The following is a 27,885-nucleotide window of genomic DNA, read 5'->3' on the forward strand; positions in this document are numbered from 1 at the left end:
ATTAAACGTTGTATTAGATTATACAGCCAGCGTACAGATTGCGTATTATTAGTTCAGCTGCTGGTCGGCCCCAGTAGTGAAGCAGATAAAGAGTGGGCGTCTCCATCCGTCTCTCATCTGGTGAAACAGTATCCCACAGTAAGGCTTTGTACTGCGGTCGCCCTGGACACTCGGCTGCATTTTGTCAAGCCTCCAGGAGCCTCTGAGAAGGCTCCAGGAGAGACACTTGATTTACTCGTACACTCTTAAGAGGTTTCAAAGTAGTCTGGAAACGGTCTGACAAACAAGCTCCTGTGACTAAAATGTCCCATCAACTCAGAATAACCTTACTTGCCTCTAGAAATGTATATATTTTGAGTTTTTTGTTCTTTTTTAAACATCTAACACATTTTTCTCCATTAAAACTATGAAAACATGCTTGTATATTTGTACGTAGATATAAACAGTGAAATGGGCTGTACCAGCTTTTTACCATCCTAAAAACCTAAAAAAAAAGAAAAAGGGAAGTTGTTAATTTGAAACTCTTTGCAGCTCACATTCCAAAAACACCACATTGCTTAATTATTTTAAGCAATGTGGTGTTTTTCACATGTTTTCAGAGAACTAGCATGCTAACAGTACAAAACACTCTATAATGAGATGCAGACAGCACACAGTGATTGCATTTTGACCCTAAGTTTATATTCAAAGTCAATGTGGACACGAGTGCAGGGAAGGCAAATCCTCCAGATATAGATAGTGGAGTCCTGACAAGCTGGGTTCAAAAATCTGGAGATAAGATAAGATAAGATAAGATATTCCTTTATTGTCCCACATGGGGAAATTTCATTGGTGCAACGCAGGTAGATACAGAGGTAGATACAGAAGAACAGATCACTTATAGGAAGTCTGAAAAACACTTTCAGTAGAAGATCTCCTATAAATAAATAAAAACTCCCATAGACAAATAAATAAATAAATACCATTGCATGTGATCCCGACAGTAATTGCACATGAATATGTGTCACGACAGCACATAGATTGCACATGAATTTCACAGTAATTGCACATGAATTGCACATGAATTCCAACAGCAATTGCAAATATGACAGAATTGCACATCAGTATTAGGTTAGGTCAGTAGATGGGTCCTGCTGCTCCTCCTATGCAGTAGATGGAACATATTTGACTTTATACATTAGAACTCGGGTAAAGCCCGGCCAAATGAGGAGTGTCTACAGAGCCGCGGCGCCTGAAACTGCTGGGCTATTTGACCGCGCCGGGTTAAGGTCAGGGTTAGGGTTAGGGTTAGCCATGAGGCTGTATGGCTGTGCCGCGGCTCCTGAAACTGCTGGGCTATTTGACCGCGCCGCGGCTCTTTAGACACGGCCGTCTAAATGTGCCTATGTAAAATGTTATTCTGATTAATACTACAAACAAATTACTTCACACAAAAATAAGATAAAAGGTACCTTCAAAAGCATAAAATAATATATATCTCTTTCTATTTGTGTAATTCTAGCTTCATCCATGCAAATAACCTTGCAAAAAGGTGTTTTTTTATTTCGTGAGAATCTTTTGCCTTTTAGTTTCACTCTTCACCTGTGCAGTGAGTGGGCCTCGTCGTATAGAAAGGGATGGAAAGTCTTGAAACAAATGTTATTGGCTAAAGCTGGCAGGGGCTCTGCCAAAACCATTTAAACAAGGAAAAACAAGATCTACTCCTTCAACTATTAATCCCACTGTCATAGTCATGAACTCCCGAACTAAAGATCCCTGAACCAAATCAATGTCTGCACTCGTTAGCCAGAAACAAAATACAAAGTAAGCTACATTTTACATTGAATATGTTTTACATTCTACTCCACTACATCTTTGAGCCGGACTGGCTGTGTTGACATCCTGCTTGAAGATTTACAGTAGTAAAAATGACCAGATTAAGTTACTGAGTCGTTTCCTCCAAAAATCAGCAACATTCTTTATCAAGATAACTACATTTGACAGTATCAAAGTTGTAATAGTTTTAATAGTGAAATACTTTTTTACCCCAAAGCTTTTTTCGAATACTTTTTTTCTGTGATACTTTTACTTCAGCTTTTTTTTTTCCCCTGTATCTGTACTTTTACTTCAGTAACAAACTTGAGTACTTCTTCCACCATTGCAGTTTTTGCCTGCAACAAATTCAACAATTGTCAGAAAGTTAGAAAGTATGCAAACTTCACAAAACAATTAAGGACTGGACCCACATCATAACTGATATACTGAAAATGGAAGGACAAAAAATGACATAAAGACTGAACTAGGTAGAGAAAAAAATTGACATAAATTTGACTAAACATGTTCTCCTTACTCTTTATTTTCATCAGGATGCATTAGTCTTAAAACAGTCATCTCAAATAATATACACTTTTCTCTGGTTCCGCCCTGTCTGTGTTTGTGTTTTTCTTCAATATTAAAAAAAGAAAGCATGCAAACTTTCAACACCTAAATCATTGGACATCTTGGACCTGATATTGTAAAGTAGGTGATCGTCTTTCCCACAGTTCCACAGTTTTGGCATTGCTAACATTTCCCGCTGCAGAAATAATGCAGTATATTTTGTCGATACATATTCAATGTGAAAGAGAAAACAGATGTTCCTTGAGTTTCCCGTTGCAAAGGAGTTAGGGGTACTTTGGGGGCTGTGCTGTAAACATTGGGACTTTCTACAATGGCCCGTCTGTTACTTATTATTTGGTGTTTGCGTACAGAGTTACCAGGATATTACAGGCGCTTTTATTGGTTCCTCTTTATCCATCGCCACTGGAGTTAGTCAGCAGTTACTCTTGCTGGGCACACTTGAAGTATAAGTAGATCATGTTACAGCTGGAACTGATTTTTGCACATGTTTATGTTTTAGGTGGGTCAGTTTAGGACTATGGGTGGACAGAATATGGGAGCTAATATGCTGTAGAAATGTGTGATTAATTTCTCTGTATGCTTAAGTACTTTTTTGCCCATTTGCCATTCCCAGGCCTTGTCAATGCATCAGATCAACATACTGGACAGTGAGCGGTGAGGCTGTAGAGCTGACAATGTTTGTACGAAATAATCATAAAAGTACAGCAAATGATAATGTATTCCTTTTACCTGTAGTTACATTTAGTGATTACATTTCACAAAACGATTAATTACCCTTAAGGTGTCCCACACTGTCCATGTATCTTTGTAAAAGGGAACTCTCAAGCTGCTCGATATGCTGTGCTTAAAAATAAAGCTGTTACCAACTTATTTCCAGTCAAATCAATCATTCTGGGAAGCATGAGGGTCAGTTTGTACTCCAAACCCACAAATAGAAAAACTACCCTAAAATAAAATAGACAATAAATTAGACAATTTATCATTATATTTAGATAAATAGACAATAAAAATATTAATAAATTAATAGGACTTTTACATGGATTCTACCAGCTTTACTTGTTCATATCCAGGCATGATTTAAAATCTGAATTCCTCTGTTTCTACTTATAATTAGAGTAAAACAGACATCAGAGTCCATAACTACAGAGTCTCTTGGAGTGACCTTCAACGACTCTGTGGTGGCATCAGCCCTCCTGTACGGTATGGCCTGCTGTAGCAGCAGGATCACAGAGAGGGAGAGGAAGAGGCTGGACAGAGTCATCAACAAGTCGAGCTCCGTCCTGGGCTGTGCTCTGGACTCGGTGCAGGAGGTGGGGGACAGAAGGGTCCTGGCTGGATTCACATCTATGCTGGACCATGAGTGTCACCCCCTGCAGGACACTCTGTCCGCTCTGGAGAGCAGCTTCAGTGAGAGACTGATCCACCCTCACTATGTGAAGGAGAGGTTTTGTAGGTCTTTCCTTCCTGCTGCTGTCAGACTTTATAACAAACACTGTTAGTCCTGAACACTCGCAATACTGATGTAACCATGTGAAATTCCGTCATTTGTGCAATTACTGTTGTGATTCATGTGAAATTACTGTGAAATTCATGTGCAATCTATGTGCTGTCGTGACACATATTCATGTGCAATTACTGTCGTGATCACATGCAATGGTATTTATGTATTTATTTATTTGTCTATGGGAGTTTTTGTTTATAGGAGATCTTCTACTGAAAGTGTTTTTCAGACTTCCTATAAGTGATCTGTTCTGTTCTTCTGTATCTGCCTCTGTATCCTCATGCGTTGCACCAATGAAATTTCCCCATGTGGGACAATAAAGGAATATCTTATCTTATCTTATCTTGTCTCAGCTTCACAAAGTCTTCAGTCAATTATTTGTGCTCCAGAGGTTCAGGAACATATTCAGTTTCAAATGGGGGTAATTTTTTCAAGCGTTTTTGGAAAAATAGGCACTAAGCGTAAAGGGTTAATTTAAGAGAGAATTACCGGTATTGTGCAAAACGACTTTTAGGAGCTTTTAACCACATTATAATTGATCCTGCATGTCATTAAACCATTAGCACAAATGAAACAAAACATCCTCAGTTTGCTCTTGTGAACTGCAGCTTTACAAGCGCGACGCAACATAAAGGGACCGGTGCAAACTAGCGCCGCAGTTTTCGACAGAGAAGTAATATCTATAAAATAAAACATCATGATCCACAGGCGTTGTAGATTAGAACTATATTGAAGACAAAAGCACAGAAGGTCTATAACAGAATATCAGCTGAGTGTTCCTTAGTGATAACAATGTATTTTGCTATGAAACGTTTGAAAGTTAAATTCACAAATATTGAATCTAATAATTTATATTAGTGACTAGTCCTTAGACCTCAGCTTATTACATCAGAAATCAGCATTCTAGCAACAATACATGACATTTTACTGGATTTTTATGTTGTGATGTCATCTAAAACTCAGGAATATACTCATCTTAACAGGAGAGATGTATTGTGCCAGGTTGTAGTAGTAGTAGTAATAGTAGTAGTATTTCCACCTGTTGTCCTTGGCTAGACTGATGTTAAAGTGCCTCTGACAGGTTGGACGACTCATTGAACTAAAATGCAGTTAAGATGAATATATTTTTTAATTTGCTATAAAAAAAAAAAAAGTTTATCCTAGAATAGCTCATTTTTTAGGTTTATAATTTCACTTCCTGTTTGTAATTGATGACTTCACACTAGGACATTCCCTAGCAAACACTGGCAAAAACTCATCTAATGTCACAATTATTTTTATTTGACAAATGAAAATATATGAGAGCGACTTTGTTTTATTGAATTAATGTTAAAAGTGTTAAAAAGGTTGTTTCTTGGAATGAGTGTCCCTAGTGTGATGTCACTTCCAGTCACTTTCCATAGATTGTTTTTCACTTTTCTCCACAAATACCTACTCGATTGGTGTAAAACTATAATGTATATGTACAACACATATATAAAACACTTAAATACAACAGAAAAATCAAGATTCTAAAATTGTAAACACCTTTCATAAACCTGTTAAAGTTCATCAAATCAAACATTCATGGAAAATGGCCCTTCGATGACCAGACATCATGAAAGATTCACATTCAATTTTCTCAAATAATCTTTCACATACATCAAATATTTTTTACATCACACAGTCCCACTCCAAAACTCAAACACACACACATCGAGCCACATCATGGGTGCGACTGCCATTGCGTCCTCACCCGTCTCGCCCCTGTGTGAGGGAGTGATTGGCGGTTGTCGTCCCAATGGCGCCCCTTTTACATCAGTTTGCCCCAGAGCAGTTGTGGCTACCATCGTAACTGCCCAGCGAATAGGGACGGAATAAATACTACATGAACTTTGACTTTGAGGGTATTTCCTATGTTAGAGCATTATCATAAACCATCTTTTCTGTGTTTTTATTAATCAAATGTACATCCATATGCTTGCTCTTTGTGTTGTGTTCTTTGTTTTGGGGTTTGTGTGTTTTAATCATAATAAATAAAATGTAAATAGAGAAAACAAAGAGAACGTGTTAGTGGTCACCTCCAGTCTTGCTCTAAAACCTACAAACCAAGTTAGAAATCTGGGGGTAATAATGGACTCAGACTTGAACTTTAACAGCCACATCAAATCAATAATATCAGCAGCTTTTTACCATCTAAAAACATTGCCAAAATCAAAAGTACACTGTCTAAACCAGACTTGGAGAGACTTATCCATGCGTTTGTCTCCAGTAGATTAGACTACTGTAACGGCCTGCTCACTGGCCTCTCCAGACGAGCTGTAAAACAGCTGCAGTACATCCAGAACGCTGCTGCTCGGGTCCTGACTAGAACCAGGAAGTATGATCACATTAGTCCTGTTCTCAGGTCTCTGCACTGGCTCCTGTGGCTCAGAGAAGAGACTTTAAAGCAGCTCTGCTTGTGTACAAGTCTCTCCATGGCCTAGCACCAAAGTACATCTCGGGCATGTTAGTGCCACATGAACCATCTCGGACTTTGAGGACCTCAGGGACCGGCCTCCTGCTGATGCCCAGAGTCAGGACAAAACATGGGGAATCTGCGTTTCAGTTTTATGCAGCTAAAATCTGGAACAGTCTTCCTGAAGATGTGAGACAGGCTTCTACTCTGACAATGTTCAAATCTAAGCTAAAAACAGTTTTGTTTAGCTGCGCATATGACTGAAAGGATTTTTTCTTTGCACTCTTCTCTTTTGTTTGTGATTTTATTAGTTTAGACAATCAGTTGGATTGATAATTTTCTATTTAGTTAATTTTATTGTATTTCTGTTTCTGTAATTTCTTTGTGATTTTAATGCATTTTTCCTGCTGTGTGAAGCACTTTGAATTGCCTTGTGTATGAAATGTGCTCTACAAATAAACTTGCCTTGCCTAAATTAAGCTACTTGAATGAATATCAAATCAACACATTTATCCATAACTCCACTAGGGGTCAGCAAATGATTGACAAAATCTACTTTATGGTCCCCAAGCAAATGATAACGTCTCATCATCTGGAGAATTGTATCTTTAGATATGTGAACACGTTTCCCTCTAGTGGACAAAAGAGGAAATGCGTGTTTTTTTTTCTTTTTGTGCTGAATGGTGTAAAAGAATCTGGCGCACGCAGTATGTGTGTCAGTGGAGCAGTTACATTTTCCATGAGATTTCACAAACAGATAATTGCGAAACTTATACAATCTCACATCACATGAACACATTTTATTTGTTTGACACTTTCCACAACACAACAAAAAAAGTTTTAACGTTTCCGTCGCTACACGTGAGCTACATGTGAGCTACATGTCGCTACACAGTTGGTCAGATCCTTTTCCCTCTCGACAAATCACCGCTCGACCTTTGACCTTGCGTGTCACTGAGCGTTGGAGGACCTTTTCATCCCACAGGAAGTGAGGAAGCTCGCCTGCGGTCCGCGCCGGATGCTACAAAACAATGCGTTAAATAATAAATACATGCGTTCGCACATCCGGGAACTTGTGCAGTGGCAACCGAGTCCGCCATTTTGAAAGGGGCACAACAGCACGTCTACTACATACGAAATCCAGGAATAATGAGGCCAAAATGCCAAAAACCTGCGTTCTGTAGAAATGATAGCTTTGTCGTGTACCTTAGTTTGCCGTTATCGTCTAAAGAATCAAAGTATTCGTAGCTCATTATGCCGTAGAAAAAGATGCAGTCGTGGTGTTTTTTATATATCGCATGCCCCTTTTAAAATGGCCGCTATGGGGAAGTTCCGGCTGTATGACGTCACCGCGAACGCATGTATTGATCGGATTCATTTCATCTGTTGTTTTTTAATGCTCAACATTTACCTGAATTCATTGTCGTTTCATATTTAGGCAGAGTACAGCAGTTCAGGACAATGAAGAGGATGGAAAGGACAACGCCAATTGTGGCTCCGATCAGCGCATATTTAATATCTGAAAAAGACAAGTATTATTATATTGTTGTTATACCAGCTCCACATGAATCCTCCTGTCAACTCAGAGCATGTGATCATTGAATTACAAGGATATGTTTGATTTCACAACTTGTTTACTCCATAAGTCACGCCATCACGACAAGTTTAGAAGGAGAAGTTTCCAGAAGTTGCGTCACCTAAGTTTGCATTATAAATTGAATACCGCCTTGGCATATTTGAAATGACAAAGCATGGAGCAATTGAACGTTCTAACCGTAACATTGGATTCAAGCTTCACAGAAAGTATAATTTGTGGTATAGTATATGAAAAAACGAATGAAAAACTACTGCAGTATTTCTGTATTTGTCCAGTTTAGTGTAATAATTCATATGAAATAAACAAATCATGTAAAATACAATAGTAAAAATCTTTAAACCAGGCTCTGATATCACTCTCATGTGGTTTTCATTTGCCAAAACTACCTTCATTTTTCACAATTTGTGATCATCTGTAGTAGGGATGTCAAGATTATTCGGTAAATCGATGTGTATTAATACAAACTAAAAAATAATAATCGCTTTTATATTTAGCTATTTATGTTTATTACCTACAATTTTTTAATTTACTTTATCATTTTCATCACAAGCAGAGGAATTGTGGTCGAACAGACAATTTGAATCAGAGCAAATGAAGTATTTTACTGTGGTTTGGTCTTGTTTGGTGTCAATAAATGTTAACAGTCATTAAATCCTGTTATTTCTTTTCAATACAGATGTAATACTACTCTATTTCAATACAGATGTAATACTACTCTATTCTATTATTCTATGATTAATCCCAGTTTTTCCATTGAATTCAGTCATCTCAACTGATTTACTTAGTAGTATTTGAAGTGGTATCGGTGGCTGGTGTCGGCGCTCTTTTATAAAAGCATCATGCCAAACCTGACTGGTATCGGTGAATTATTGTTTGCATCATTTATGTTAAGTGAAGTAAGCTTTATCGTTTTATTCTCTCTTTTTTTTTTCTTAACTGAAAACGACATATTTCTGAAACACCTTTTTTAACCCACAAATTAAAACACAAATCACAACTTAATAACACTTTTTTTACAACTTTCTTTCTGTGTGACCAACCCGGTGCGTCTTTCTCCTCTTCTCCCTTGGCGCTCACACTTTTCAGCAAAAAATCTGAAACATTTTCAGGTCACGACAAAGTCAAACAGGAAGTATTGTTTCGAATCAGATCTGCACAGCTTTCTGCAGAATATAGATAACAACATGCATAAAGATGTTGTAGAAGTACTGCAAAACCTGTTCACTGTTGATAACATATTCAACTATGCATGAAAATACTTACATACAATATCAAATCACAGCTCGAGTCATGAAAACTCCCTTGAAAGCTGCACATCTGTATCACTACTACTATTTCTAATTATGTATATGTTACGTAGCTGCAATTTCCCCTTCCGAATATGAGAAAAGGACACACCGCAGGGTTCAGAGTTGTGTGTGAGCTGCGTGTAATGGAGAGAGCGATGAGGTGTCGCTGAAAAAGACCATACACTCTCAGCAAGCTGTAGATCACGTTTAAAACCCGTCTGGCAGCTTTGACCTACAAAGAAGCTCAAACTACAGTCGAATCAAACAGTTACTGAATGTTCAAACGTTTGAGTGAAGTTACACTTGCTGACAGGAGTCTTCACAACTCGGCTAAAGACACAGAGTATTTGCCGTGGGTATTTGCCGTGGGTATTTAGGGGTTAAATCTGTGACTGTAGCTCAGGCTGTATGTGTGGTTTGTATCAACTCCCCCTCAGAGCGGACAGTGTGACTCAGATAACGCTTCCAGTGGCCGGACCCTCGGTGACCTGTTACATAATCTGCCCCGTCCAGCTCAGGGCAAGGGCATTTGACCATCAGAAACAACATGTTATATTTGCGTCTTATTAAATAGTGCACTTACCAGCAACGAGAAAGACTGTTCGGGAAGTGAACCTGCAGATCGGCCATCTCTTCATCTTGAAAGTGTCTGTGTGACAGTTTCCTGAGTTTGTGGCTTTTGAATCTGTGCTCTCCACTTCCCATCATGGTTATTGAAAGAATGAGCTGATAAGCAGAACAAGTCATCACGATTGCATTATGTATGTTATGTCTTAACATGCATGTGTTAGGTAAAATTGGCAACTCTAAATTGGCCCAATGGACAGGTGTTGAAAATTTGCATAATCTGCTATAACACTTAAAACATTGCATCTGGTTCGCCCAATGTAAATGCTATGTCCATTATAAATAAATTAAAAATTAAAAAAAAATACTGTTTTCAAGAAATCCAAAAATTCAGATGAATAACGGAGCAGAGTGGCAGTTCTTTTAGGTGCTTAGTATAGAACATTACACATTCTATGCTACAATATTGATCCAAACGGTTTAGTCAGAGAAACAGGTCCAAGTGCATTTCACTGTATCAGAGTTTCATGTACCTGTTTTTATTTATGAAAAGTGACATATTAGAACCCTAATTGTATCGCTCAGAGTAATTAAATATTTCAGTTTTCAAGTAAATTTTAGGAGAGCGAGGAGGTGTAGACGGTCAGCATATGTCGAGGGCTGGACTCAAACCCATGACGCCGTGGTGGCAGCAACCACACATGTGCAACGTTCTCAACCACTGCACCACCAGCAAACCATCCAGAAGTTACATTTTGACACAAATATATCTAATTTACATTTCTGATCACAACAGTGGCAAAGCCTGTTCTGTTCTAGTTTGATCAGCAAGAGACCAAAGCACATTTAGCACTTTCTGACCAATTATAACAATAAGCAACAATACATTTAATAAAAATCAACTTTAGGTTAACAAAAAGCTTTGAAATAAAAAAAAAGTAATCTGGAGGTGAACTAAGAAATAGTCCTTTGTGTCTCTGTTGTGAATCTAGAATCCAGTCAGCTGCTCCAGTCCATACCTGGGTTTATTGGTCTGTCAGTCACTGAAGCCTCCACACACACACACACACACACACACACACACACACACACACACATGAGCCTGTGCTTTTGGTGCAAGCCACATGTTTGTGTCAGTCATAAAGACACAAACAAAGGCCAGATCTCATATTGAGGCAACTCCAGAGATCACTGCGTTTACATTCTTCTATCCTCTTTGTTACTAAAAGTCCTACATAAAATCAAATATGATGAAACAATGAATCATGGCTCATTTACAACATCTTACTTACATCTGTGTGTCCTCATTTAGTACTTCCTCTGACACACAGGTCCCCACATTTCAGCCTGATCTCACAGAAACAACAGCAGCTGCCGCGTTGGGCCTAAACCCACCTTGGTCTTGTAAACAGGACCTGGACAAGTCTAGGCCAGAGATGCTCCCCCAGTCTGACTCCTGTTGTCACGTCTCTGGGGATTGGCATGTCCACAGCTGTGTAACGTAACGCTTGTGTTTATCATTTACAAGAACATTTCACAGACCAAGCGAGTCCACCTTCTCAGTGCCTTTGATAACAGCAATTTGATTATAAATCAATGATCTGTGATTTTTTGAAAAATACCGAACAGTGAAGAAAGGCTCCATGTGGAAGCCCATCAACCCGTGGGCCCAAAATAACCAATGACAGTGTCCATTTCATCCTGTTGGTCTGTCTTGCCCTGCCACTCGACACCCACTGGTTATTCCAATGTGAGCAGGCTCGCTGCACCCGGTGCTGCGCTGCTGCTGCTCAGTTTGGCCACGCTGACTTGTGCGTCTATTTTGGTATCTGAGCATAGAGGGACTGTGGACACAAGTTCATATGAAGATGGAACAGAAGCTTGACTCACTTTGGTGAGTTTTCTGTTTTGTTTTCTTATAATTATAACTTTAAACTACATTCAACCAGGATTGCCAATAAACATGGATTTGCTTTCAGCAGATGAACTTGGATGGGATAACTGGATTATAAAGGACTTGTGTGTAGCAGCACAGTGGACACTGGATATTTGAGAGAAGAATGAAAGATCCATAATCAAGGTGAGGGTCACTACGGCAGCAATGGTGTGGATTCCATCTGAAATAATGTAGCCCATGCTTACTGTATCACTGTTGTGGCTATAACACAATGTAATGACAACTTTAGAGTGTAGCTTAACACTTTAAGTTTTTATTCAACATTTAATGTATAAAATATTGTATAAAATATATATCTTCTATCATTTGGATAGTTAGACAACCTATTTATGTGGCTCTAAATATACTGGGAAAGCACCGTGGGTGCTAACTGATCCCAGTTATGAGAGCACAAAGATCTCTGAGCCAAATAGTCTTGGAGAGCCAGGGAAGTTGGGCTCAACATACAGTAAAGTCACTCAGTTCTTCAGCGCACTCAGGTGACATTGTTGGCTTGTAGGTGCTCAGATATTACTGATGTTTAGTTGTGTCTTGTGTGTGGGCCTCTTTGAAGTAATTACCCATGAAATGTTACTTTGAATGAAGACTTGACTACGTGTATTTGTGTCTCAATGTATGCCATGTACTAATAAGGAGTGTCATGTTTGTCTGCATGTTTAAGACTTAAGTGATATTCCAGTGACTGTTCACAGGTCACAGCATATAAATGGGTTAATGAGCTATTCTAAGACTTCACCCAGATAGCTACAGTAGAACAGCTGCTGCTGAAACACAGTAAAAGGTCTGACCATTTACATGGGTTACTAAAGTGGTATTGTATTTACTATTGGATATATGATATGATTCAATGTCATTATTTTATGCTCATTCCTTTGTTAAATTGTATGACTTAAACTAGAGTTCATTAACATTACAGTAAATAATTATATGTTTGGTCCTTATAGTCTGTAAAATGAGTAAGAGTTGCTAAGTTTTTTAGTAAAATAAGACTTATCAGATTCTTGATCAGTGGTCACAGGTTTAAGCTCCTCCCATCTCTAAAAATATAAACGCACATGGATGAAGTGTTTGTCTGCTGCAAAGTGACCGCATCGCCCAGCCTGGCACAAGCCATGTACAGAAAGGTCATCAGTGCAACAACTCAGGTCAAAACATTTTTAGTAAGAATAACATGTGTTCTGAATACATTTATGTTTATTTTTGTTATATAAGGACAAGTGGGAACAATGCATATTAATTAAATATGAATTGCCAGCATTTCCGTCCGTTTGTTTTGTTACATTTTACTTTTTTTCTTTGCAGAGGTCTTGCATATTGTTTGCAGTCGGAATGTGCTGGAAGATACAATAACTATATACGGATGTATGAAAGAGAAAAAGGTTGGTGACATGATGACCTGTGTGGAGAAGCGTCACACGAGCCACCGCGTGGGCGGTATGCTTCATCATCGCTTTCCCAATGGATTCTCAGATTTGTTGATGGATGAAACAGACCGGGAGGTCAGCAGTCTCACTGACCGGGCTTTCAGAAGCCTCTGTATTGGAGATGACGCTGTTTACAACGATGAGTTCACATATGGGTTCTCACCTTTTAGTTGCCATAAGCCCCTGGCTGGAGAACCTCATATAAAGACTGCTAAAGAGGCCAAGAAACATGGACACAGTCGGAATGACAAACATGAAAGTCACAAGCAGAAGACAATGTCCCAAATGTCATCTTTTCTCAAGGCGCTGAGTGCTACTGAGGAAAGTTATGGGGGGATGTTCAAGAAGAATGGTGTGACTGATTCAAATGGGGAGTCATGGGACAAATCAGCACTACGCAGCATCCAAAAGGAGCTGTCGGAATTCTCAACCGATTATCACTCCAACCTCTCAGAAGGACATTATAAAAACCATCAACATCCCCCTGAAGATTTTTCAAAAAACAAAATGAGCAAAGACAAATCCTTGTCTTCTGGGAATTCTTCAAAAAGCAAACATTTCAAAACAAATGTAAAACTTAAAAAACTTAACATAAAGAACTTTTTCCTTCACAGTGAGTTTAGTCCTTTTCAAGCATGGGCAGATATGAACCGCTTCTCTTTTGCCCCAGAGACCATAGTCAACTCTATTCTTCCTGAAGGTTCCGTGCCTAAATGGTTTGATTTTTACAAGGAGCTGACTGAGGCACCAGTGAAAGAGACTGTAGTGACAGAGCAGCTCAATCCATGTGAGAACGAGGTCGCTGAGCCACCCCCGCCTTCTCCACCCCCGCCTTCTCCACCTCCTCCCACGGAACCCAAACCCATTCCTCCCCCTGTACCGCCAAAGGTCCTGCCAAAGCCTCTAGTAACTACTGCTGACAAGAGGTGCAGTTCAGAGGGAGGGAATGGGACTGCTGCCCCCTGGAGGCGAAACAGGTCTAGAGCAACAAGTGCTGTGCCAATAACCCAGCCACGCATACCAACTCAGGACACTACAAAGCAGATTGATGAAAACCTTTTACTGCTTAAAAAAGTTGACGAAAATCTTTTGTTGCTTGAAAAAGTGGATGAAAATCTAACATTGATTAAAAAGGAAGGCCGATCTGTAGAGGTGAAGACTGTTGAGGAGGTAAATTCGTTAGCGTCTACCCCATTTAGTATCTGCCAATTAATGACGCCCATCATTCCCTCGAGGCAACCGACAGAAACATCAGAGATTCTCACAGTTCTCTCTCCTTCTGCCCTGGAGCTTCCTCTACGGCCACAGTCAGAGGCTAAAATAACCCCTGAACCTCCTCTCAAACGGGACAGTTATAAATCACTGGCTTCCAGTATTCTCTTCAACCTCAAGGACAACAGAAAACGTGTAAAAAGCAGATATAGTCCAAGAAAGTTCAAAACACTGGAAGAGACTGAAAGTGGATCCCCTCTCTCAGATCATATGAAGCAAGCGTTTTCAGAAGGTCTGCCCTCGGGGATGAACACTCCAGCCATTGTGAAAGATGTAGAAACAGTTGGAAGTCCTCTTTCTAAGACAAGTATCCAAAGTGTTGACCTTATAAAACATGATGCTGAAAGGCCTCTCTCAAATGATTACTTACTATCTAATTTGTTACTAAGTAAACCAGAGGTTGAGGCGAGTCCCATGTCTCCTTTATTAAAAATGAAAAAGAACAAAAGTCCGTTGGCTAAGAAGAAAAACTACCCGTCTCTAAACCTGTATAAAAAGGCCAGTCCTGTTGACAGTGATATGAAATATCTTCAACACCCATTAAACCCTGGTTCTTCTGTGCACTCAGAAAGTGTGAAAAGTTACCTCTCACCACCCCCACTCAACAAAGATCTGTCTCCATTACCAAAGCCAAAGAGCAGTGGACATTCACTAAATACTTTAAATGTCAATAGAGATTTCTCCCCTGAGATTTCTTCCCCTGCAACATTAAAAGAAAAGGTGGTCAAAAGGCCACCAGATGTGCCTGAAAAACCCAAACGAAAGAACAGTATTGAACCCATTACTTTGAAGGAAATTAACGCGGTAAACCAGTCTGTAAGTGCGGCAAATGTGATTAAAGCAGCAAGGGATGCAATTAATGCAGCTAAACACAAAGCCTTAACCTCCCCAGAGAGCATCAACAGGCAGGAAATAAACAAAGTCAGACGCACACAAGAACAGGAACTAAAGACTCCAAATATTATGGGCTTGGAAGAAAGTGCTATGCCTGAAAATATTCCTAATGCCGAGAAGAAAAAAGAGCCTCCACCTGTTCCTAAGAGAAATTTTGCTAAATCTGATATTCCACTGTCCCTCGACACTGATAGACTCACTAATGGTGATTTAGACAACTCAAAAACAGACGTAAAATCAAAGAGTAAAAAGGAAGCATCCCAGAAACAGGGAAAACTCAAGCATGTCTTTTCAGCTCGACAAAACAACTACATCAAAAATCAACGGTACGCCATAGCAGATAATGACAAAGTTGTTGGGACAGAAGAAAGTGACCGGAAAGTGAGTGCAAGTCTAGAAAACGATGAGTTAGAGGTGACCATGGAAATAAGAGATAGCGACAACATCATCAGTGATTTAAACGCTTTGAAAGAATTAGAAAGAGCGAGACTAGCAGAGCGAATTCACGACAACGCAAAGAACAAAAGTGTCGGGCTTGACATAGTGGAGCAGACAAAGGCAAGGAACGATTTAATTTCAAGAGAACTTCGCAATATTAAGAAAGGCATGATGTCCATGAGGGGAAACACGATGGCCAAAAAAGAACTATTTTCCAAGAAAGAAAGTGAGCAGGGCAAAGGAGACGTTTATTCAAAGCTAGACGGTAATGTGATCGTAAACAAGGCGGTTATAAATGACAATTACGATCGGGCCAAAATGGCACTAGAGGAGATTATCTTTGAGAGGGAAAAGAGGAAAAATCTGCCAGATCAAGAGGAGCCCGACCAAGGTGCAGGAGATGAGGGTCATGAGGCTTCGATCGATACTGAGGTGAAAGCGATCGCTGCGTCCGAGCTAAAGGAGAGGTTAAGTGAGCTAAGAGATCACAACAGCATCAGGCACATTCTGTCCCAAACTGAACCTCGGCAGGGAGAGACACACAGAGCAGGTAGTAGGATAGCTTTACCAGGCATGGACAAAGTGAATGACGAACTGAATTCAATAGTCAAATCAAAGAGTGAGAAAATTGAAAAGCTTATTAGTAATTACCTCACCGCTAAATCAAAAGTCGAATCGAGTCAGGTGGCTGAAGAAACCGTCCTGAATATTGTAGATGAAATTACAGACAGAAAACATGACACTCCTCCTGTGCCTCCAAGAAGCAGAAAAGGCAGTATTCGACGGGATAGTGTTGGTAAAGAGACAGAGATAAGTGTAAAGAACGTCATAAGCGACGTATTTGAGACTGAGCCGACAACACACTTAGATCATGCCAAACATATCTCATCAGTATCGGCAAGTAAGAGCTTAAAAGTCTCTGAAAATGAGAATAAATCATCACAAGGGGTAACACATGAAAGCAAAAAACAAGTGACCCCTCAGCCAGAAATAATCCCTGAAATAAATATTCATCCCACAGGAACAGGAAAGGTCAAACGTCGGGCTCCTTTAAGGCCAGATTATCTGAACACTGCAAATTGCAAAGATAATGTTCTAGATCAAGCTGAAAAGACATGTAATAGTAATGAAGACTCAAAATCAGAGATGGACATGGTTGTTGAATCTCCACAACATATCATTTCCCCTTTGCTTCTGGTTAATGGGGTTAGTGTTTGTCAGAGCCCGCCAGATCAGGCTAGCCTATCTTCAAAATCGTCCTATTTCTCCGCTGAAAGTACTCTCCATAGAAATACTGAGACTGAGTCAAACATGTACCACTCTTTGGAAAACCTGATTGGACAGGTGGGGGAGGTTCACAAGGAAGAAGGTTGTTCACTAAATAAAATAAGGCATAATTCAGACAGGACAGATGCTGAATACTACTCATTTAGTGATCATGAAAGTGAGTCCGAACCACTGAAGAGGCAGATAAAATCACCCCAGAAAGATCCTGTCATATTGACTCAGGAGATCGGAGAAAAAGCCATCAAAGGAAATCATGTGAAAGAGGATGAAACCAATTCAACGGCTTCTTCAAACCCTGTTTCACCAACTTTTGCAATCCCTGCATTGTTTAAGGTTTCAGACAATACTTTTAGTAATAAGTTGAAAAAGTCCAAACTGCCCTGGTCACCAAGGGGAAGCGTGGCAGGTATAGAACCTTTTGTGGTAGCTGATAAAAATCTAGAGGCACAAGAAAGTAATGAAAAACATGTGCTCCCTGATGCCACATTGCCACCAGATAATACTGAAGTAGTTTTACCATCGCCTCCTGAGCTGATCCTGCCAGCATGGTCTCCAAGTGAAATCTTCAAAGTTCAAAATGACTCCTTCTTGAGGGTCCCGGAGCAAGAGGACAGAAACTCAGAGGTGAGTCCCCTGTCAGAGGGGCTCGAGAGTACAGTAGAGACTGCAGATGAAATGGAGATGGCCAGTGGACTTGAATGTGAAGACTCAAAAGTCCCCAGTGAGCGATCTGGGTCGACCTGCAGCGGAAATGACAGTCAAACAGGTCTGCCAAAACCTCCTGTTGTCCTGCCGAAATCAGAGAAGGCTGTTCTCAAAGCCATTAAGTTAACTAACAGAAGAATTAAGAAAGAGGAGGCCCATAAGTCAGCACAAAAACCCTCTCACAGCAGCAGTAAGCAAAAGTTAGAGAGGCACAAGAGTGAAAAGTCTGAAAAAAGTAGTAGCAGCAGTAGAAAGAGTGGAGAAAGAAAGCACAAAGAAAAGACACAGCCAATACATCAAAAAGCTGAAGAAGAGAAAGCATCTCACTCCAGGCACAACCCAAGTGACATGACGGACATTAAACTACCCACTCGGAGACCGAGTGTGGATTCAGTTGAAAGCTCAAAGCATAAGAATGGAGCTGCTCTTCTCAGTGAGCGTCAGGGGCGCAGCAGTGATAGACGGGTCCGCGATAAACCAGAACAACGACACTACAGCAGTGACCGGGTCATAAGCAACGTGCCTGTGTATAAGACTTATGCTGGAGACAGGCCCCGCTCAGACAGGCCCTTCCAGCGCTCTATGAGCACTGACAGGTACATGGAGAATAGAGTAGAGCGCAGGCTCAGTGCTGATGTGTCGACCAATGACAGACTTGATCCGAGAAGCCAAAGAATTGAGAAATCACTTATGGATGAGTTACAGCAGAGGGGCCGACAGAAGGAAATACTGACTAAGGAAAGCCCACTGAGAAGAAGCCACAGCATTGATTCACAGGGCACAAATGTACTTCACCCTGCAAACCTGTCCCGTCAGTCCAGCAACACCAGCCAATTCTCACGCCAGTCCAGCATTGAGCACGCCATTGTGGCTCCCTCATTCCCAATGACACAAAGGAAGCTCCTGCAGGATCCAGACTCAGGGCAGTATTTCTTTGTGGACATGCCAGTACAAGTGAAAACTAAAACCTTCTTCGATCCAGAAACAGGGACTTATGTGCAGCTCCCAGTCCAGCCTTCAGAGGGGGCCATAACACAGCCCTCACCAATGGAGGTTCTGAGCCCTCCTCTCATGGTTTACCACAGCTTTGTCCCAGTGTCTCTTTCTCCCATGGCTCAGACAGTTCCTGTCCAAGTTCCTCGTGTAGAGCATGAGGAATATGAGCAGCGACACCCAGAGCTGATGACAAGGCACACTGATGGACATCCCTACTTAGAGCCCGTGTGCGGGCAACACGACTACATGTTAGGTGAATTTGTAGGCACTGAGGAGTTGGACTGCCCTAGCTAAAAGTTTAAATATCTTGGAAAAATCTTTCATTAATTTTGTATATTACAAAAATTTACAATTTGATAAAACCTGCCTTACATTGTTTTGTACTTCACGTCACTGCTGAGAAAGTGTGACATAGGTTTTGATTTGATTTTTAACTTACAGATAAGTGAGATTGCTTTGCTTGCTTTAACAGTGGCACTGGTTTTGTGAGATATCTGCAATTCTTTTGACCTTTTTTTATGGTTAATGCTGAAAGTATCTGTGTAAGATAATGTGGGGGACATGGAGATTCCATGTACATATGTAAAGAGAGGGAAACTGCTTATCTGTAAATGCGGAGTATTTATTTATGCTGAGATGTGTTTATGCCACTGCAATGGTAGTGTTGGTGAACTTCACCTCTTTTCAGACATTTTTCTTATCTGTGAGGTTTGTAGCCTTGTTTTTTCTTTTCTTCACAAGACAGGCTGTTGTGACAAATACACTGGATGAACTTGACAATCAAGTAAAATGTCACCTTTGGAAGACATTGTAAAATGTTTGAATCAAACATTTGCTAAATTGAAAATTCAACTAAACTGATATGTCATTTTAGTTCATACCAAATAAAAGCTTTTGGTGGGATTTTGCAATATTTATTATGAAAAAGTATGAAACTGGGATTATCTTTAGCAGATTTATTGCATTAAGTAGAATAAAGCAGGGCTGTTTTTGTGTCTGTGATCCATTCCAATAAAGACTACTGTTACAGAATATTGCTGTCTTTGTGATTTTATTGCACCAAATATTTAAGTTACATGGTAAAATACATACTTGTGATAATATTTAAAAAATAAAAATGTCCCCGCTTTTAATTCCACTTGCGGATTTTCTTGCTATATTATTTACAAAACAGAACATAAACTCATCTTTTAGCATTACTTGCATTCAAAATATTGTCTGAAGGTGTAAAATAATTTATTGATGGAATAGTGTCTTAAATATACAATATTTACATTTTGCTCCCGCTTGACCACTTTCATCCCCTTAGCCCTAATTCCCAGAGTCAAAGTGCAGGAGATGTGTTTGGTGGGTCAGTGACAGCCACAGCTCAAAGCCACCATGTCGTCGTACTGCTTTAGCACCACATTCTCCTCGTCGTCGAAGTACAGCAGGCTGATGGACTGCAGTTTGTCCGGCACACAGCAGGGGGCGCCCACTTCGTCATTAGAAAGCTTCAGGGCGTGCATGATGGATCTCACTGTGGCGTGGTTTGTGGCCCGGAGGCTGCCCCCTAGTGGAAAGGGACAGGAGCCTCTGCAGTGGTAGGCGTTGTATCCTCTCGGAGAGATGATCCACCCGGACCAGCCGATCTCCTCAAAGTCCACGAAGAGAGGCACGCGCTGACAAGTGTGGGCCGGACTGTTGGGCCGGTCCAGGGCAGCGGCGCGTCGGTGTCTGCTGTGGCCGTTGTGTTGAAGTGACTGTGGACTTTGAGCTTTAGCTTGGTCTGGAAAGAGATATAATGTTCAGGATGAGTTCCATTGAAATAAAAAGTATATTATGACTATTTTGTTTTTAACACAGGAAAATGATATTTATATTACCAAAGTATGACTTGTTTATGGCTTTTCCGGCGCTTTCATCTGAGAATATGACCAGATATGCATTAGTCTCTGGTGTCTCAGCGTGGTGTTTCTGGGAGGGAACAACAGATGTATCCATCCAGTCTCCAGAAGGGAACGTGATCACCATTAAGATACCATTGTTGGCCTCACGGTTGGAGATCCATTTGGACACCTGTCATTTAGAGTAGACATTTTTTAAAAGATGAAAAATTATTAGTTAGACAAATATCCCTCAATACACCCGAGTTTCCGCTGAGCATAATAGAAAAGCAGTCGTGACCTACCACTTGAGTAACATTGAAGACCTCCCAGCCCTGAGTGTAGAGCGGCACCAGTCTGGTCGTGATGAGGTTTCCTCTCCAGGGTTTCACTCTGCTGTCCAGAACCTCATACAGATCCACCTGAGCGAGACACACCAGAGCTTCTTTACAAAGTGACTAAATAACCTCAATGACCTGTTTACATCTGTGGTATGAGAGTGTGTTTTAGAATGTAAATAGTATATAAGTCACACCTTATAGAAATGAGGTCCAAAGGCTTTTCCCATGAAAAACTTCTGCTTCTTTCTAAACCAACGGAATTCAGCTTTGTTCATCCTCTCATTTTCGCCAAAAGACGACAGATTGAAAAAGTGAAACCTTTCACCAGCATGACCTGTGAAGACAAAACACACACTATTCCAGTTCCAAACAATTCAAATCATGTTTCATCTCACAGCGCTTCACTAACAGAAAGTTAAAAAATAAAATGATAAAACATTAACATTTAGTCAATAATAGAGAAGCAGATGAACTGTCCCAGAACATCCTCTGTCTTTAGATCCTCCTCCTCAGCAAGGAAAACAAAACAGTTAGAACAATATAACTATAGTTATTAGTATCAACTATCACATTGCATATGTAACCACTATATTGCCATTCAATGCATTTTAGTTCAGGTTTGCTCATAAAATAAGTTATACTAGCCGTGCGTAATTGGTTCCATGCTGTGCGTAATGACGCACGGTCTTCAATGTCTTGCTCTGGCAAATGTGTGACTCTAAATATTAAACTTGGCGTCATATTGACACCACTCACCTTTGTCCTCAAAACTACGAACAATATTTCCTTCCAGGATTTCGTTCTGGCTCCTGGAGGCTCCGTCCTCACGGGACACGGCGTTAAACAAATCCAACATAAACTGCGGAGGTTTCTTGTGCGGTGCCACGGCGGGACCACGAGGTAAATCCTTCAGATACAGCAGCGCGTCCAGAGGGTCTCTGCCCTTGGTGGGCGCGCCCTCCGCGGCTCGTCGCCCTGTCCCACGTCTGCCCAGAGGAATGGGCAGCGCCACCGCGCTCCGGAGCTGGAGGCCGAGCAGCAGCAGGAGGCTCAGTGCTCTGACTGTCATTCTGCTCCGACTGGAATGAGTGTCGCGGTGCGCGGGGGGCAGTGATAAGGCGCGCGGGGGTCTTTGATGACAGCTCGGCCTGTATTCAGCTAACATGCAGATGATTGCCCGCTGATTGATGGTGGCCTAATGTGCACACAAAAGGAGGCGCAAACGAGCCGAGACTCTCCAACATACACAGATAAACGACTCATTTCCCTACATCCACGTTACCAATACATGACTTTGCGTTGTTAACTTATATATAGACTAAATAAGCTACTTATTGAAGGCCATGTATTTCTTGTTTTATTTGCTGCATCAAAAGAGCAGGAGTTCTGCCAAGGATTTTACTGTTCACAATAAATACTATAAAAACATTGAAACACGTTGTTGAATTCGAACTCGTGAAATTTAAGCTCACATATAATAACTGCAATAACACCAGATGATTTTCAGTTTTTTTTTATCAATCATAACGCACAGAGAGAGAGAAAGAGAGAGATTGACTAGCCATAGGTGCCAACATAGATATGAAAAATATTTTGTTGCGAGAAAAACGTATACAATTATGTTTTAAATCTACCTTTTCTATACAATTCATGTGGCATCAATGAAAAAGAAGAGTGACAGGGGCTTAAATGGCTGTGCAGTACAACCTAAAGAGGCACAAGTGCTCACTTTAGGCTCAGTATGCAGCTCCCTTTGTGTTGTGTTGTGCACTTTGTGTTTAAGGCCCTAATCACACGCAGGATCTCTCCAGATAACAACATGATCTTCTTTCATCAAATCCAATCACGGTTTCATTCGCTGATGCCTTGTTATTATGAGTTTGTGGACATAAGTTGAAGTGTGAACTGAGGGGATCATCGTCCGTGTGTAATGGCCGTAAACGTGATTAACAATGCGCGCGCGGAGTGGGGCTATTGATCAGCGTAACGAGCCCGAGAATGTGATCCCTATTGTGCCGCGTGATTAATTAGGGGATCATCTCGGCTTGTGTTAACGCGCGAATCAACGTGCGGATGGATTTTGGTGTTAACTGTGAGTCACTGGGCAAACACGGGGGCCTGAAGGAGCAGGAGGGGCCGGGGGGCCAAGGGGGCCAGGGGACTCCGTGACCCGCTGCCTTCACGGGGCTGGTGCGTAATGACAACAAGGGTCTTTTGGCACAGCGCGGGCATGTGCGTCACGGCCCAGGGCGTCTCGTTTGCTCTCGGCCGCTGGGCTCGGGCTGATAACGCGGTGTAACGTGGTGTGATGCGCGGAGGGATGCGGAGGAGCCACGGGGATAAACATCGTTATGACGCGAGGGCTGCAGTGCGTGGAGAAAGTGAGAGGAGGGAATAGTGGCCAGAGTTAACACCAAAACCAGACAATAATATGCACTAAATAGAAGTGGACGTTATATAAGATTTGATACACGCAATAAAATTTAAAAATCTCGTTTATAGTTGAAAGAAAAAAAAACAAAAACAGCTACAAATGGCTGATCAAAACTTATGCCAATATGCCAATTAGAGGTCTTTTTGCAACAGCCAAAAAAATAAATAAATCCCTTTTCACATTTTCATTCAGCATCTACATGGTCATTAGGCTAAATTTAAATGAATGTAAAGATGAATTTAATGCCTATCCAAATTCATCCAGATTTATATTTTCAACGAATGTTCCAGCAATTTGAATAGTAAGCCATAAAGGGACAGTTTTAGTGTAGTTAGTTTTATGACACGTCACAAAAATAGAGATGTATTATCTGGAATATACAGACTCTAAAACACATAGGAAATACTTTTTATAATAAAGACAGTGGCATTATTAAATAGAAATGTCATAAAAAAAAATTATAATCTCTATCACCAACGTGGTTTTGATTCACAACCTTGAACATTTGCTGAATGTCTCTACCCTCTCCCCCAAACATACTCAGAAGGAAGTTGCAATAATAAAATGAGAAGAAGCTCATATTCTTATCTAAATCTGGATGTTATGTGACTAAGACATTAAACAAAAAGCCACCTAAAGCCTCCAGGAGATGTAACTGACCTCGATGACCCTTATGACGTGTGTCTATATTGTACTGTGTCCAGGCGGGACACATGTGCGGGGTGTCCTCAAATGTTTGCTTGGAGCATATGCACAGGACAGATAGAGTTTAGGGAAGCCCCGTTTGTGACGTAGAGGCTCTTTACTGCTCAGTAAGCACACTTCATGGGCCTGATGCTGGGTTCAAGATGACATTCTATTGGCCACTAATATCTGATACTGACAACTAAAAAAATACATTGAATAAATAAAATAAAATCGATAAATACAATAAATAAATACTGATCAATGAATAAAGCGGAGGAACACACCACTGATCTATAACAATACAAACAGTGGTGTATATCTCAGAACTGCTATAACAACTGACAAACATACAAATTACACACATTGTAATGGTGAATATAATATAATGGTGAGTATGGTACAGAGAGACCCATACGTGCCTGTAGTTTTCTTTTCTTTATTTAATTTATATATGTATTTATTTTAAAAGGGGACCAACCACAATCAGAACATACATGTTGCCATTGATACATTGTACCAGAGTTTTCCAATTCAAATTTACATCTGCAGACCCCTGGTAGGGAAAAGCCACAAATATTTGACAATATAGAAATTGCACTCAAGCTTATACGCTATTTACACACGCAATAAAATCTACACTCTTTCACACACAGATGCAGACCTGAAGAGCCTCATGGTTACATCTCTTGGTGCTTTTGGGATGATTTTTTAGTTCAGTTTTAAAGCTTTGGATTGTATGACATGTGCTTCTAGAGTCAGGCAGAATATTCCACTGTGTGGCGGCCGTCAATGAGAACGCTGATAGTCCAAATCTCAGAGTGACAAAAAGGTATGATGCAGTCATAAGGAGATCATATTCTTGTGGATCGTACAGAGTTTACAGCCTGAAAACCCACAGAATCCTTTAAACAGCATTTAGCCACAAAACTATTCTATATTGTAAGATTTTTTCATAGTCTGCAATTGCACTGACATCAAACCCCCTGACCCCTGTTCAGGGTGTAGCGCACCTAAGGCCCAAAGTCACTGGTTTATTGCTTGAGTGCTTGGGTGAAACTAAAACTGGGTCAAAATGTTTTTTATGAATCAGATTTTCTTTATTTAATGAATTAGGTCTGTAAAACAGACAAACATGAACATCTATTCAATCCAATCTAAAACGTATCATAGGTCAAATTCAATTTTAAGTATTATGTTATTACCGGTAGTATTATTATATCATATTATATGATTAGTATTATTTCTTGTTTTAAAACATAAGGTGTACAAAGATGTACATGTGGCAAAACACGGCACTCTGACGAGTTAAAGTTAAAAAGCCTTTATTTAAACATGGCTTATTAAATTAAACACATCTCAGCCCTGTCGAGCCTTCCTCGGGTGCATATGGACTCTGGTGTGGGCTCAACATTATATAAGGAGGAGCACAAGGTCCCGCCTCTCATATAGAAAAAAACTGTAATAAACATTTATAACAATTAACAATTGCTATCCTAATTTTCACATAAACCCATGCAAAATGTGTATTATGCAATATGTAAAATGGTGCACCATTACATAATGTAGACGACACAGAAGCAAGTCAATAGTCCAGTGTTCCCTCCTAAACACGTATATATATTAAATCCATCTCCTCCCCTCAATGTATTTGGATGATTTTGAGTGAGTTGATGTCGGCCCCCTCTCTATTGTGGATCGACAGTTTGTGTTCAGCCACTCTATCTTTCAGTCTGGCAAGTTTATTTGTAGAGCACAATTCATATTTCAATTCGTACACAAGGCAATTCAAAGTGCTTCACACAACAGGAAAAAATGCATTAAAATCACAAAGACATGACAGAAATCACAAAACAGATTAAGACCTAAAAGAGTGTAAAGAAAATAAGTCATATGCACAGCTGAACAAAACAGTTTTTAGCTTAGATTTGAACATTGCCAGAGTAGAAGCCTGTCTCACATCTTCAGGAAGACTTTAGCTCCATAAAGATGAGATTTCCCTGTGTGCATGTCTTTAAAAAAGGCTGATTTGTCAATATGTGGACAATGTTTACACCAAATATTTGACCCGTGTTTAAAGGTCAGGTCGTTTTTTCAAAAGGTCTTTCTGTCCATCGCTTTGGCCCTTGTATATGTATGTGACAATGTATATTCCTTATATCCACTATCCTTAAATCTTTGGTTCATAATGGGGGCTTTATCAAAGTCTATTACTGTGTCACAGATACGTCTCAACCTCTAAAATAGGGTTAGTGGAATATTGTTAATCAGATGTAATGGGTGAAAACTAAAGATGTGTGAGTATTTCCAAATTCATTTTTTGTCATCTTCAAATCTAAAAAGTTCATTTCTGAACTGCTAAATTGTAAAGTTAACATTTGTCGAGTTGATGTACGCGAAATTGTAATAGTTCTTCAATTGTGCCCAGAAAAATAAAAAAACCATACATACATTGTAAACATACATATGACTTCATAATAGTCATAAACATTTTCCAGGGTGGGACTCTAATGAAGACGAGTTGTATTAGATATACGTGTATTAGCCATGTGTGAATTCAGCAGAATTAACATGAGCATAGGCCCAGGGCTCAGGATCACGGCCCACAGTCACTTGAGTGCTGGGCCATTTCCTCATGTGTGTTTCTGCATAATATGGGGGAATTGAGCAGATGAGGGTTGAAAATGTAAATAGCTAACAATCCATGAAAGTATTGTTGCAGAGAGCCTCTACTCCACATTAACAGTAACCTGTATTCACATGAAGCAGTGTTTGTCCACATATATTGGCTCTATATTGCCATCCCTGTCTTTGTCTGAGTGACTATTTATTACTGTTCCAATTTTGTTTCTCTCATATAGTCAGAGAGGTTAAATGACTTGAGCTTGTGGTGAACGTAGGACTAAACGAGCAGCAGTGCTCTCTATTAGCCAGCAGGCGGAGCAATTGCCTCAGGAATGACATTGATTGCTGTTTTAGCCTTTTACTAAGGCTACTAATAATGATAATGATTACAAAATATACTACTGTTAGGGCTATATGTGTTTGCTCAGAGTATATACTATACTATACTATACTATACTATACCATACTATACTATACTATACTATACTATACCATACTATACTATACCATACTATACTATACCATACTATACCATACTATACTATACCATACTATACTATACCATACTATACTATACTATACTATACTATACTATACTATACTATACTATATGCTATATCCAAATTCAATATTGATACTAAGGAGAAAAGCTTGATATTCAAGCCTCATTTCAATACCACAGTCATACTGAAACGCAAGTTTTAGACAATAGTAAGTAAAAAAAAAAAACGCTCCATCCTTGTCTTATTCACGAGTGAGGGAAGGATGGAGCGTCAGACTGACAGGCAGATCAGTACAAAACTCTCGATTTACCGGCCAATCTCCGCACCTACCCTCACCTGTGGTCATGAGCTTTGGGTAATGACTGAAAGGACAAGATCACGGATATGAAATGAGGGTGGTTTGGCACTTCGTTAGAGATCAGGAGAGGAGCTCAGTCAAAGGGGAGAAGCTCGGAGTAGAGCGGCTCCTCCACGAGGAGAGAAGCCAGCTGAACATACGGGCTCATACGCAGGGATGGCATCCATCCGACTTCGGAGGGTACATCCCTATTAGTTCGGAATTTGACCGATAGTCTTAGTCGTGTTAAGTGACCATCTAGGGATGAGCCCCAGGTGCAGAGCAGCAGTTCAAGACGCTCCTCTGTCGCTGAACTCTCGCCCGTTCTGTTACCTGTGAAGTGTTCAGATTCA

General features: G+C 40.2%; 2 protein-coding genes across 4 annotated transcripts; one reads left to right on the forward strand and one right to left on the reverse strand.

The window, feature by feature from the left end:
• The first annotated feature begins 11,523 nt into the window (after positions 1-11,523).
• Positions 11,524-19,670, forward strand: LOC140368829 (uncharacterized). Of its 3 annotated transcripts, none has more exons than XM_072455940.1 (3): positions 11,524-11,664; positions 11,750-11,850; positions 13,030-19,670. In XM_072455940.1, the coding sequence occupies exon 3, from the start codon at positions 13,092-13,094 to the stop codon at positions 19,035-19,037; it is 5,946 nt and encodes a 1,981-aa protein (XP_072312041.1). In that variant the 5' UTR covers positions 11,524-11,664; positions 11,750-11,850; positions 13,030-13,091; the 3' UTR covers positions 19,038-19,670. The 3 variants fall into 3 exon arrangements, with proteins under 3 accessions (XP_072312041.1, XP_072312044.1, XP_072312043.1); XM_072455943.1 differs by having other exon boundaries at positions 11,753-11,850; XM_072455942.1 differs by having other exon boundaries at positions 11,524-11,850.
• Positions 19,671-20,067: 397 nt separating this feature from the next.
• On the reverse strand, positions 20,068-22,018 carry LOC140369433 (bone morphogenetic protein 2-like). Its single transcript, XM_072456781.1, has 5 exons — positions 21,706-22,018; positions 21,144-21,283; positions 20,914-21,030; positions 20,609-20,801; positions 20,068-20,505 (listed from the first exon to the last, which is right to left on the reverse strand). The coding sequence occupies exons 1-5, from the start codon at positions 22,016-22,018 to the stop codon at positions 20,096-20,098; spliced, it is 1,173 nt and encodes a 390-aa protein (XP_072312882.1). The 3' UTR covers positions 20,068-20,095.
• Between the last annotated feature and the right edge of the window lie 5,867 nt (positions 22,019-27,885).

Source organism: Eucyclogobius newberryi, unplaced genomic scaffold, assembly GCF_026437365.1.
Source record: "Eucyclogobius newberryi isolate DKJ021-1_F unplaced genomic scaffold, fEucNew1.0.hap1 SCAF_20, whole genome shotgun sequence".
Lineage (NCBI taxonomy): Eukaryota > Metazoa > Chordata > Actinopteri > Gobiiformes > Gobiidae > Eucyclogobius > Eucyclogobius newberryi.